The sequence below is a fragment of the Oncorhynchus mykiss genome, chromosome 13, assembly GCF_057628025.1.
Source record: "Oncorhynchus mykiss isolate SJ-2025 chromosome 13, ASM5762802v1, whole genome shotgun sequence".
NCBI classification, from domain to species: domain Eukaryota; kingdom Metazoa; phylum Chordata; class Actinopteri; order Salmoniformes; family Salmonidae; genus Oncorhynchus; species Oncorhynchus mykiss.
In genome coordinates, this window is record NC_143034.1 from 85589271 (window position 1) to 85604184 (window position 14914).

Genomic DNA, 14914 nt, shown 5'->3' on the forward strand with positions numbered 1-14914 from the left:
TTTGTCCAATTAGAGACAGGAATCAGTGAACTACCAGAAGGATCTTTCTCTTTGTCCAATTAGAGACAGGAATCAGTGAGCTACCAGAAGGATCTTTCTCTTTGTCCAATTAGAGACAGGAGTCAGTCAACTACCAGAAGGATCTCTGTCTTTGTACAATTAGAGACAGGAATCAATGAACTACCAGAAGGACCTCTGTCCAATTAGAGACAGGATTCAGTGAACTACCAGAAGGACCTCTGTCCAATTAGAGACAGGAATCAATGAACTACCAGAAGGATCTTTCTCTTTGTACAATTAGAGACAGGAATCAGTGAGCTACCAGAAGGATCTTTCTCTTTGTCCAATTAGAGACAGAAGTCAGTCAACTACCAGAAGGATCTCTGTCTTTGTACAATTAGAGACAGGAATCAATGAACTACCAGAAGGACCTCTGTCCAATTAGAGACAGGATTCAGTGAACTACCAGAAGGATCTCTGTCCAATTAGAGACAGGAATCAGTGAACTACCAGAAGGACCTCTGTCCAATTAGAAACAGGAATCAGTGAACAACCAGAAGGATCTCTGTCTTTGTACAATTAGAGACAGGAATCAGTGAACTTCCAAATACCAGAAGGAAGACCTGACCTGCACTACAGTCAACCTCGTTATACTGACACCTTTAATTAGTAATACTGTGGTACCTTTATACTGACACCTTTAAGGAGTAATACTGTGGTACCTTTATACTGACACCTTTAATTAGTAATACTGTGGTACCTTTATACTGACACCTTTAAGGAGTAATACTGTGGTACCTTTATACTGACACCTTTAAGGAGTAATACTGTGGTACCTTTATACTGACACCTTTAAGGAGTAATACTGTGGTACCTTTATACTGACACCTTTTAGGAGTAATACTGACACCTTTAAGGAGTAATACTGTGGTACCTTTAAGGAGTAATACTGACACCTTTAAGGAGTAATACTGTGGTACCTTTATACTGACACCTTTAAGGAGTAATACTGTGGTACCTTTATACTGACACCTTTAAGGAGTAATACTGTGGTACCTTTATACTGACACCTTTAATTAGTAATACTGTGGTACCTTTATACTGACACCTTTAAGGAGTAATACTGTGGTACCTTTATACTGACACCTTTAATTAGTAATACTGTGGTACCTTTATACTGACACCTTTAAGGAGTAATACTGTGGTACCTTTATACTGACACCTTTAATTAGTAATACTGTGGTACCTTTATACTGACACCTTTAAGGAGTAATACTGTGGTACCTTTATACTGACACCTTTAAGGAGTAATACTGTGGTACCTTTATACTGACACCTTTAAGGAGTAATACTGACACCTTTAAGGAGTAATACTGTGGTACCTTTAAGGAGTAATACTGACACCTTTAAGGAGTAATACTGTGGTACCTTTATACTGACACCTTTAAGGAGTAATACTGTGGTACCTTTATACTGACACCTTTAAGGAGTAATACTGTGGTACCTTTATACTGACACCTTTAATAAGTAATACTGTGGTACCTTTATACTGACACCTTTAAGGAGTAATACTGTGGTACCTTTATACTGACACCTTTAAGGAGTAATACTGTGGTACCTTTATACTGACACCTTTAAGGAGTAATACTGACACCTTTAAGGAGCAATACTGTGGTACCTTTAAGGAGTAATACTGACACCTTTAAGGAGTAATACTGTGGTACCTTTATACTGACACCTTTAAGGAGTAATACTGTGGTACCTTTATACTGACACCTTTAAGGAGTAATACTGTGGTACCTTTATACTGACACCTTTAAGGAGTAATACTGTGGTACCTTTATACTGACACCTTTAAGGAGTAATACTGTGGTACCTTTATACTGACACCTTTAAGGAGTAATACTGTGGTACCTTTATACTGACACCTTTAAGGAGTAATACTGTGGTACCTTTATACTGACACCTTTAAGGAGTAATACTGACACCTTTAAGGAGTAATACTGTGGTACCTTTAAGGAGTAATACTGACACCTTTAAGGAGTAATACTGTGGTACTTTTATACTGACACCTTTAAGGAGTAATACTGTGGTACCTTTATACTGACACCTTTAAGGAGTAATACTGTGGTACCTTTATACTGACACCTTTAAGGAGTAATACTGTGGTACCTTTATACTGACACCTTTAAGGAGTAATACTGTGGTACCTTTATACTGACACCTTTAAGGAGTAATACTGTGGTACCTTTATACTGACACCTTTAAGGAGTAATACTGACACATTTAAGGAGCAATACTGTGGTACCTTTAAGGAGTAATACTGACACCTTTAAGGAGTAATACTGTGGTACCTTTATACTGACACCTTTAAGGAGTAATACTGTGGTACCTTTATACTGACACCTTTAAGGAGTAATACTGTGGTACCTTTATACTGACACCTTTAAGGAGTAATACTGTGGTACCTTTATACTGACACCTTTAAGGAGTAATACTGTGGTACCTTTATACTGACACCTTTAAGGAGTAATACTGACACCTTTAAGGAGTAATACTGTGGTACATTTAAGGAGTAATACTGACACCTTTAAGGAGTAATACTGTGGTACCTTTATACTGACACCTTTAAGGAGTAATACTGTGGTACCTTTATACTGACACCTTTAAGGAGTAATACTGTGGTACCTTTATACTGACACCTTTAAGGAGTAATACTGTGGTACCTTTATACTGACACCTTTAAGGAGTAATACTGTGGTACCTTTATACTGACACCTTTAAGGAGTAATACTGTGGTACCTTTATACTGACACCTTTAAGGAGTAATACTGACACCTTTAAGGAGTAATACTGTGGTACCTTTAAGGAGTAATACTGACACCTTTAAGGAGTAATACTGTGGTACTTTTATACTGACACCTTTAAGGAGTAATACTGTGGTACCTTTATACTGACACCTTTAAGGAGTAATACTGTGGTACCTTTATACTGACACCTTTAAGGAGTAATACTGTGGTACCTTTATACTGACACCTTTAAGGAGTAATACTGTGGTACCTTTATACTGACACCTTTAAGGAGTAATACTGTGGTACCTTTATACTGACACCTTTAAGGAGTAATACTGACACATTTAAGGAGCAATACTGTGGTACCTTTAAGGAGTAATACTGACACCTTTAAGGAGTAATACTGTGGTACCTTTATACTGACACCTTTAAGGAGTAATACTGTGGTACCTTTATACTGACACCTTTAAGGAGTAATACTGTGGTACCTTTATACTGACACCTTTAAGGAGTAATACTGTGGTACCTTTATACTGACACCTTTAAGGAGTAATACTGACACCTTTAAGGAGTAATACTGTGGTACATTTAAGGAGTAATACTGACACCTTTAAGGAGTAATACTGTGGTACCTTTATACTGACACCTTTAAGGAGTAATACTGTGGTACCTTTATACTGACACCTTTAAGGAGTAATACTGTGGTACCTTTATACTGACACCTTTAAGGAGTAATACTGTGGTACCTTTATACTGACACCTTTAAGGAGTAATACTGTGGTACCTTTATACTGACACCTTTAAGGGGTAATACTGTGGTACCTTTATACTGACACCTTTAAGGAGTAATACTGTGGTACCTTTATACTGACACCTTTAAGGAGTAATACTGTGGTACCTTTATACTGACACCTTTAAGGAGTAATACTGTGGTACCTTTATACTGACACCTTTAAGGAGTAATACTGTGGTACCTTTATACTGACACCTTTAAGGAGTAATACTGTGGTACCTTTATATTGACACCTTTAAGGAGTAATACTGTGGTACCTTTATACTGACACCTTTAAGGAGTAATACTGTGGTACCTTTATATTGACACCTTTAAGGAGTAATACTGTGGTACCTTTATATTAACATATTTAAGGAGTAATACTGTGGTACCTTTATACTGACACCTTTAAGGAGTAATACTGTGGTACCTTTATACTGACACCTTTAAGGAGTAATACTGTGGTACCTTTATACTGACACCTTTAAGGGGTAATACTGTGGTACCTTTATGCTGACACCTTTAAGGAGTAATACTGTGGTACCTTTATACTGACACCTTTAAGGAGTAATACTGTGGTACCTTTATACTGACACCTTTAAGGAGTAATACTGTGACACCTTTATACTGACACCTTTAAGGAGTAATACTGTGACACCTTTATACTGACACCTTTAAGGAGTAATACTGTGGTACCTTTATACTGACACCTTTAAGGAGTAATACTGTGGTACCTTTATACTGACACCTTTAAGGAGTAATACTGTGGTACCTTTATACTGACACCTTTAAGGAGTAATACTGTGGTACCTTTATACTGACACCTTTAAGGAGTAATACTGACACCTTTAAGGAGCAATACTGTGGTACCTTTAAGGAGTAATACTGACACCTTTAAGGAGTAATACTGTGGTACCTTTATACTGACACCTTTAAGGAGTAATACTGTGGTACCTTTATACTGACACCTTTAAGGAGTAATACTGTGGTACCTTTATACTGACACCTTTAAGGAGTAATACTGTGGTACCTTTATACTGACACCTTTAAGGAGTAATACTGTGGTACCTTTATACTGACACCTTTAAGGAGTAATACTGACACCTTTAAGGAGTAATACTGTGGTACCTTTAAGGAGTAATACTGACACCTTTAAGGAGTAATACTGTGGTACCTTTATACTGACACCTTTAAGGAGTAATACTGTGGTACCTTTATACTGACACCTTTAAGGAGTAATACTGTGGTACCTTTATACTGACACCTTTAAGGAGTAATACTGTGGTACCTTTATACTGACACCTTTAAGGAGTAATACTGTGGTACCTTTATATTGACACCTTTAAGGAGTAATACTGTGGTACCTTTATATTGACATCTTTAAGGAGTAATACTGTGGTACCTTTATACTGACACCTTTAAGGAGTAATACTGTGGTACCTTTATACTGACACCTTTAAGGAGTAATACTGTGGTACCTTTATACTGACACCTTTAAGGGGTAATACTGTGGTACCTTTATGCTGACACCTTTAAGGAGTAATACTGTGGTACCTTTATACTGACACCTTTAAGGAGTAATACTGTGGTACCTTTATACTGACACCTTTAAGGAGTAATACTGTGGTACCTTTATACTGACACCTTTAAGGAGTAATACTGTGACACCTTTATACTGACACCTTTAAGGAGTAATACTGTGACACCTTTATACTGACACCTTTAAGGAGTAATACTGTGGTACCTTTATACTGACACCTTTAAGGAGTAATACTGTGGTACCTTTATACTGACACCTTTAAGGAGTAATACTGACACCTTTAAGGAGCAATACTGTGGTACCTTTAAGGAGTAATACTGACACCTTTAAGGAGTAATACTGTGGTACCTTTATACTGACACCTTTAAGGAGTAATACTGTGGTACCTTTATACTGACACCTTTAAGGAGTAATACTGTGGTACCTTTATACTGACACCTTTAAGGAGTAATACTGTGGTACCTTTATACTGACACCTTTAAGGAGTAATACTGTGGTACCTTTATACTGACACCTTTAAGGAGTAATACTGTGGTACCTTTATACTGACACCTTTAAGGAGTAATACTGACACCTTTAAGGAGTAATACTGTGGTACCTTTATACTGACACCTTTAAGGAGTAATACTGTGGTACCTTTATACTGACACCTTTAAGGAGTAATACTGTGGTACCTTTATACTGACACCTTTAAGGAGTAATACTGTGGTACCTTTATACTGACACCTTTAAGGAGTAATACTGTGGTACCTTTATACTGACACCTTTAAGGGGTAATACTGTGGTACCTTTATACTGACACCTTTAAGGAGTAATACTGTGGTACCTTTATACTGACACCTTTAAGGAGTAATACTGTGGTACCTTTATACTGACACCTTTAAGGAGTAATACTGTGGTACCTTTATACTGACACCTTTAAGGAGTAATACTGTGGTACCTTTATATTGACACCTTTAAGGAGTAATACTGTGGTACCTTTATATTGACACCTTTAAGGAGTAATACTGTGGTACCTTTATACTGACACCTTTAAGGAGTAATACTGTGGTACCTTTATACTGACACCTTTAAGGAGTAATACTGTGGTACCTTTATATTGACACCTTTAAGGAGTAATACTGTGGTACCTTTATATTGACATCTTTAAGGAGTAATACTGTGGTACCTTTATACTGACACCTTTAAGGAGTAATACTGTGGTACCTTTATACTGACACCTTTAAGGAGTAATACTGTGGTACCTTTATACTGACACCTTTAAGGGGTAATACTGTGGTACCTTTATGCTGACACCTTTAAGGAGTAATACTGTGGTACCTTTATACTGACACCTTTAAGGAGTAATACTGTGGTACCTTTATACTGACACCTTTAAGGAGTAATACTGTGGTACCTTTATACTGACACCTTTAAGGAGTAATACTGTGACACCTTTATACTGACACCTTTAAGGAGTAATACTGTGACACCTTTATACTGACACCTTTAAGGAGTAATACTGTGACACCTTTATACTGACACCTTTAAGGAGTAATACTGTGGTACCTTTATACTGACACCTTTAAGGAGTAATACTGTGGTACCTTTATACTGACACCTTTAAGGAGTAATACTGTGGTACCTTTAAGGAGTAATACTGTGGTACCTTTATACTGACACCTTTAAGGAGTAATACTGTGGTACCTTTATACTGACACCTTTATGGAGTAATACTGACACCTTTAAGGAGCAATACTGTGGTACCTTTATACTGACACCTTTAAGGAGTAATACTGACACCTTTAAGGAGTAATACTGTGGTACCTTTATACTGACACCTTTAAGGAGTAATACTGTGGTACCTTTATACTGACACCTTTAAGGAGTAATACTGTGGTACCTTTATACTGACACCTTTAAGGAGTAATACTGTGGTACCTTTATACTGACACCTTTAAGGAGTAATACTGTGGGACCTTTAAGGAGTAACACTGTGGTACCTTTATACTGACACCTTTAATGAGTAATACTGTGGTGCCTTTATACTGACACCTTTAAGGAGTAATACTGTGGTACCTTTATACTGACACCTTTACGGGGTAATACTGTGGTGCCTTTATACTGACACCTTTAAGGAGTAATACTGTGGTACCTTTATACTGACACCTTTACGGGGTAATACTGTGGTGCCTTTATACTGACACCTTTAAGGAGTAATACTGTGACACCTTTATACTGACACCTTTAAGGAGTAATACTGTGGTGCCTTTATACTGACACCTTTAAGGAGTAATACTGTGGTACCTTTATACTGACACCTTTAAGGAGTAATACTGTGGTACCTTTATACTGACACCTTTAAGGGGTAATACTGTGGTACCTTTATACTGACACCTTTAAGGGGTAATACTGTGGTACCTTTATACTGACACCTTTAAGGAGTAATACTGTGGTACCTTTATACTGACACCTTTAAGGAGTAATACTGTGGTACCTTTATACTGACACCTTTAAGGAGTACTACTGTGGTACCTTTATACTGACACCTTTAAGGAGTAATACTGTGGTACCTTTATACTGACACCTTTAAGGAGTAATACTGTGGTACCTTTATACTGACACCTTTAAGGAGTAATACTGTGGTACCTTTATACTGACACCTTTAAGGAGTAATACTGACACCTTTAAGGAGTAATACTGTGGTACCTTTATACTGACACCTTTAAGGGGTAATACTGTGGTACCTTTATACTGACACCTTTAAGGAGTAATACTGTGGTACCTTTATACTGACACCTTTACATTTAAATTCAGGCTGTAACACAAAAAGGTAGACTTTCTGAAGGCACTGTAGATGTCTGTCATTATAGATATACTAGACAGGACTGACTGAGCTAACTGTATCTAGATGGCTCAGTCAGTCCTGTCTAGTATAACTATATCTAGATGTCTCAGTCAGTCCTGTCTAGTATAACTATATCTAGATGGCTCAGTCATTCCTGTATCTATGATCTTCTATCAGAGAAACTGTTGATTTAAACAGATCTATAAAATGTGTGTGTGTGTAAACAAATACAGAGATCAAAGTATTGGAACAGTGACATGTTGTTGTTTAGGCTCTGTACTCCAACACGTTGATACAATGACTGAGGTTAAAGTGCAGAATGTCAGCTTTAATTTGAGGCTATTCCCATCCATATCAGGTGAAACATTTAGAAATTACAGCATTTTTTGTACATAGTCCCCCCCATTTTAGGGGACCAAAAGCATTGGGAAAAATTCACTTGTGTAGTACATCAGTCAAACATTTAGTATTTGGTCCCATATTCCTAGCACTCAATAACTACATCAAGCGTGTAACTCTACAAACGTGTTGGATGTATTTCCTGTTTGTTTTGGTTGTGTTTCAGATTATGTTGTGCACAACAAAAGAATATGTCACTGTCCCAATACTTTTGGCCCTCACTGTATAATAACAAGATATTGAAAACATACAGTACATTTACTGAACATAAATGATTTAAGGTCTATGTGTGATTATATTTTAGCGTGTGTCTGTGAGGCCAGTCAGTGTTCTGAGTCGAGGTGGCAGCGTTGCGTTGGCATCTCGGTGCCAGCGGGGGGAGGTGGCGAGGGAAGGCGGGGTTAGAACACTCAGCGCCACGCTCGGAAGTTTCAGCAGCGACCATAACTCCTCCCCTCTGGTCACTACGGCGACAACATCCTCCTCACTGCCACACCAGGAGACTGCTCCGCTACGAAGCTTAGAGAGGAACAGAGAAACCCTACACACACACACACACACACACACACACACACACACACACACACACACGCGCACACACACACGAACGGCTGTAGTGACTGGCTATAGTGTGTGTAATTTGTGACTGTAGGCCTGATGGCTGCATGGTGCTGTAGGCCTGATGGCTGCATGGTGCTGTAGGTAGGGAGCTACTACAGCAGTGAGCCTGTAGGCCTGATGGCTGCATGGTACAGTAGGTAGGGAGCTACTACAGCAGTGAGCCTGTAGGCCTGATGGCTGCATGGTACAGTAGGTAGGGAGCAACTACAGCAGTGAGCCTGTAGGCCTGATGGCTGCATGGTACAGTAGGTAGGGAGCTACTACAGCAGTGAGCCTGTAGGCCTGATGGCTGCATGGTACAGTAGGTAGGGAGCTACTACAGCAGTGAGCCTGTAGGCCTGATGGCTACATGGTGCAGTAGGTAGGGAGCCACTACAGCAGTGAGCCTGTAGGCCTGATGGCTGCATGGTGCAGTAGGTAGGGAGCTACTACAGCAGTGAGCCTGTAGGCCTGATGGCTGCATGGTACAGTAGGTAGGGAGCTACTACAGCAGTGAGCCTGTAGGCCTGATGGCTGCATGGTACAGTAGGTAGGGAGCTACTACAGCAGTGAGCCTGTAGGCCTGATGGCTGCATGGTACAGTAGGTAGGGAGCTACTACAGCAGTGAGCCTGTAGGCCTGATGGCTGCATGGTACAGTAGGTAGGGAGCTACTACAGCAGTGAGCCTGTAGGCCTGATGGCTGCATGGTACAGTAGGTAGGGAGCTACTACAGCAGTGAGCCTGTAGGCCTGATGGCTGCATGGTGCAGTAGGACTGATGGCTGCATGGTACAGTAGGACTGATGGCTGCATGGTACAGTAGGACTGATGGCTGCATGGTACAGTAGGTAGGGAGCTACTACAGCAGTGAGCCTGTAGGCCTGATGGCTGCATGGTGCAGTAGGTAGGGAGCTACTACAGCAGTGAGCCTGTAGGCCTGATGGCTGCATGGTACAGTAGGTAGGGAGCTACTACAGCAGTGAGCCTGTAGGCCTGATGGCTGCATGGTGCAGTAGGTAGGGAGCCACTAGAGCGATTTGAAGATCCATTTCAAACCTATAATGCAACACTCTGAAAGCCCATTGTGTGTGTGTGTGTTACCTGAGTATGAGGTCGTGGGAACGGGAAGCCCATTGTGTGTGTGTGTGTTACCTGAGTATGAGGTCGTGGGAACGAGAAACCCATTGTGTGTGTGTTACCTGGGTATGAGGTCGTGGGAACGGGAAGCCAGTTTAGCAAGCGCGCTCAGTAAGGAGGTAACCACCCTGGGGGAGGGGCTTCCAGAGGAAGTGATCTCGAAGAGGACTGCCTCCAATGCCTCGAAACAGGAAGTAACCAGATCCACGGAACACCGAGAGTCAAATGACACCGACAGGTACTCACCTAGCACCCACACCTAGCACACACACACAGACACACACAGGCACACAGTCTCGATCTGTCACCATGTGTCTGTAAAGGTTTCTCTAGTGTGAGTGTGTGTGAGTGTGTATAGCATAGTGTGTGTAGTGTGTATAGAAGAGTGTGTATAGTATATTGTTTATATCATAGTGTGAATATCAGTGTGTATAGTATAGTGTGTATATCAGTGTGTATAGTATAGTGTGTATAGTAGAGTGTATATCAGTGTTTATATTATGTGTATAGTAAACCTTGTGAAGACTTACAGAAAACGTTTGACCTCTGTCATTGCCAACAAAGGGTATATAACAAAGTATTGAGATAAACTTTTGTTATTGACCAAATACTTATTTTCCACCATAATTTGAAAATAAATTCTTTAAAAATCCTACAATGTGATTTTCTGGATTTTTTTTCTCATTTTGTCTGTCATAGTTGAAGTGTACCTATGATGAAAATTACAGGCCTCTCATATTTTTAAGTGGAAGAACTTGCACAATTGGTGGCTGACTAAATACTTTTTTGCCCCACTGTATATAGTATATAGTTCTCACCACGTGTGTATATTATAGTGTATAGTTCTCACCACATGTGTGTATATTATAGTGTATAGTGTATAGTTCTCACCACATGTGTGTATATTATAGTGTATAGTATATAGTTCTCACCACATGTGTATATTATAGTGTATAGTATATAGTTCTCACCACATGTGTGTATATTATAGTGTATAGTATATAGTTCTCACCACATGTGTATATTATAGTGTATAGTATATAGTTCTCACCACATGTGTGTATATTATAGTGTATAGTATATAGTTCTCACCACGTGTGTATATTATAGTGTATAGTATATAGTTCTCACCACATGTGTGTATATTATAGTGTATAGTGTATAGTTCTCACCACATGTGTGTATATTATAGTGTATAGTATATAGTTCTCACCACATGTGTATATTATAGTGTATAGTATATAGTTCTCACCACATGTGTGTATATTATAGTGTATAGTATATAGTTCTCACCACGTGTGTATATTATAGTGTATAGTATATAGTTCTCACCACATGTGTGTATATTATAGTGTATAGTATATAGTTCTCACCACATGTGTGTATATTATAGTGTATAGTTCTCACCACGTGTGTATATTATAGTGTATAGTATATAGTTCTCACCACATGTGTGTATATTATAGTGTATAGTATATAGTTCTCACCACATGTGTGTATATTATAGTGTATAGTTCTCACCACGTGTGTATATTATAGTGTATAGTATATAGTTCTCACCACATGTGTGTACAGGTCTTCTTTGCTGTGGATGTTAGTGGTGGTTCCAGCAAACTCCAGCAGCTCCCGTGATTGGTCCACAACCAGAGAGGGGTGGAGCTTACACAGCTTCAACAAGTGGTGGCTAAAAACTCTAGAGAGAGAGAAACAAGAGAGAAAATCAAAAGAGAACCGAGAGAGAGAGAGAAATGACAGAGAAACGAGAGAGAGAGAGGAGAGTGAAAGAGAGAGTGGAAAGATAGAGAGTTAATGAGCAGATGAGCTCCTGAATTGTTCAGCATGTTTTTCCAAAAGATAGACTGAGGGTTGTATAAAAGGTGGATTATTTTACAAGGACATATACAGGGTAACCCCCTCTACATCATCTACAGGGCACTGTGAAGAGATCACCACAGTACAGTACCCCTTAGATATTAAACATGACAAGGCACCGAGAGAGTACAGAGAGAAGCTCCTCATGGACAATCCAGAAACACTTTTTGCTGACTGCTACAAAAAGGGGAATGTCAGTCACCTAATCTTCCACACAGACCATCCCTTTATTTTGTATTTTATTTCCCCTTTATTTAACCAGGTTGCCAGTTGAGAACAAGTTCTCATTTACATCTGCGACCTAGCCAAGATAAAGCAAAGCAGTGCGACACAAACAACAACACAGAGTTACACATGGAATAAACAAACGTACAGTCAATAACACAATAGAAAAAAGTCTATATACAGTGTGTGCAAATGGCGTGAGGAGGTGAGGCAATAAATAGGCCATAGTAGCAAAGTAATTACAATTTAGCAAATTAACACTGGAGTGATAGATGTGCAGATGATGATGTGCAAGTAGAAATACTGGTGTGCAAAAAATAAAATCAAACCAATATGGGGATGAGGTAGGTAGTTGGGCTATTTACAGATGGGCTGTGTACAGCTGCAGCGGTCGGTAAGCTGCTCAGTTAGCTGATGCTTAAAGTTATTGAGGGAGATATGTCTCCAACTTCAGCAATTTTTGCAATTCGTTCCAGTCACTGGCAGCAGAGAACTGGAAGGAAAGGCAGCCAAAGGGGGTGCTGGCTTTGGGGACGACCAGTGTGATATACCCGCTGGAGCGCGTGCTACAGGTGGGTGTTATGGTGACCAGTGAGCTGAAATAAGGCGGAGCTTTACCTAGCAAAGACGGGCGGGTAGTGATCGGTTGAAGAGCATGCATTTAGTTTTACTAGCGTTTAAGAGCAGTTGGAGGCCACGGAAGGAGTGTTGTATGGCATTGAAGCTCGTTTGGAGGTTTGTTAACACAGTGTCCAAAGAAGGGCCAGATGTATACAGAATGGTGTCGTCTGTGTAGAGGTGGATCAGGGAATCACCCGCTGCAAGAACGACATCGTTGGTATATACAGAGAAAAGAGTCAGCCCGAGAATTGAACCCTGTGGTACCCCCATAGAGACTGCCAGAGGTCCTCTCTCCTTTTTTGATGTTAGGTTCTTATTATCCAACAATAACTACTCAGAGTGAAAGAGAAACCTTTCATGCTCTGATCCAGTGGAAACATCATAAAATAGCCCTACCTGATTACTTCTTATCAGTGGTTGACTTGGACTGGAATAGGTTCCGGAACTCATTTTGGGTTCCGGAACTGTTTTATATTCAGGTAGGAGCTCCATAATACTTTTGAGATAATATTCTATAAGAGGAAGAGGAGCTCGAGCAGTAGAACATTGAGATATGAAGACATTATTATAAATGAAATTAAACTCACAAAAATGTACATATGAAAACCACAAGTGGCACGCAGATTGGTAGACACTATGACACTAGACACTATGGAAGACACTATGGAACACAAAGCTTTTACTATCTCATCCTGGAATATACAAGGTCTGAACAGGAACCCAGACTTCATCAAAGAAATGTGAAATACAGACATTGTCATCCTACAAGGGGAGATAAACAATTTCCAGGCCCAGGGACTGTGGAGACCAAAATGCCAGAACGGGACAAGAATCTGACACCCTCAGCACCCAGGGAGACAAACACCTGCCTGGAAGTGACAGCATTCCCTCCACCATATGCCCCCCTAGGCACAACTACGACAACATAACCAACAAAAACGGGTCACAACTCCTGCAGCTTTGTCGCACGCTGGGTCTGTACATAGTCAATGGTACTATGGGACTCTTACGGTAGGTACACAATCACCTGACCTCATCCCTTGGCAGTAGTACTGTAGACTACTTTATCACTGACCTCAACCCAGAGTCCCTCAGAGCGTTCAGTCAGCCCACTGACACCTCTCTCAGATCACTGCTGAATCCAGACAATTACATTGACCTCCATTTGTTTTGTACACTGCTGCTACGTTGATTTATTGGAGTTTTTTAATCCCAGGCCCCCGTCCTAACCCTAACCCCAACCCCTAACCCTAACCCCAACCCCTAACCCTAACCCCAACCCCTAACCCTAACCCCAACCCCTAACCCTAACCCCAACCCCTAACCCTAACCCCGTCCTAACCCTAACCCTAACCCCGTCCTAACCCTAACCCCGTCCTAACCCTAACCCCTAACCCTAACCCTAACCCCGTCCTAACCCTAACCCCGCCCTAACCCTAACCCCGCCCTAACCCTAACCCCGTCCTAACCCTAACCCCGCCCTAACCCTAACCCCGTCCTAACCCTAACCCCGCCCTAACCCTAACCCCGCCCTAACCCTAACCCCGCCCTAACCCTAACCCCGTCCTAACCCTAACCCCGTCCTAACCCTAACCCCGTCTCCGCAGGAGGCCTTTTGGTAGGCAGTCATTGTAAATAATTATTTGTTCGTAACTGACTTGACTAGTTAAATAAAGGATAAATAAAATAAATAAATACTCACTGTTTATGATCTATGCATATGATCTATGCATACCCTTCACCCCTACATACATGTACACTTCACCCCTACCTACATGTACACATTGCCTCAGCTAACCTGCACCCCTACCTACATGTACACATTACCTCGACTAACCTGTACTCTTCACCCCTACCTACATGTACACATTACCTCAACTAACCTGAACCCTTCACCCCTACCTACATGTACACATTACCTCAACTAACCTGTACCCTTCACCCCTACATACATGTACACTTCACCCCTACCTACATGTACACATTGCCTCAGCTAACCTGTACCCTTCACCCCTACCTACATGTACACATTACCTCAACTAACCTGTACCCTTCACCCCTACCTACATGTACACATTACCTCAACTAACCTGTACTCTTCACCCCTACCTACATGTACACATTACCT

At 40.5% G+C, this 14914-nt stretch overlaps 1 protein-coding gene and 1 long non-coding RNA gene across 4 annotated transcripts in view; both read right to left on the reverse strand.

Annotated features, from left to right (window-relative positions):
* Positions 1 to 84: 84 nt before the first annotated feature.
* Positions 85 to 1839, reverse strand: LOC149979049 (uncharacterized). Its single transcript, XR_016486152.1, has 2 exons — positions 1679 to 1839; positions 85 to 1632 (listed from the first exon to the last, which is right to left on the reverse strand). It is a non-coding gene; the product is annotated as an uncharacterized LOC149979049 (long non-coding RNA).
* Positions 1840 to 8238: 6399 nt separating this feature from the next.
* ap5z1 (adaptor related protein complex 5 subunit zeta 1) overlaps positions 8239 to 14914 on the reverse strand; it is a 37765-nt gene continuing 31089 nt past the window's right edge. For all 3 annotated transcript variants that reach the window (XR_016486151.1, XM_090197983.1, XM_090197985.1), the window contains 3 exons: positions 11629 to 11761; positions 10131 to 10327; positions 8239 to 8871 (listed from right to left, as the gene is read on the reverse strand). Coding sequence is in view for 2 of the 3 variants with exons in the window: in XM_090197983.1 (XP_090054109.1) it covers positions 8631 to 8871; positions 10131 to 10327; positions 11629 to 11761 (571 nt within the window). In the remaining variant the exon portion in view is untranslated. The remainder of the gene's footprint in view (positions 8872 to 10130; positions 10328 to 11628; positions 11762 to 14914) is intronic.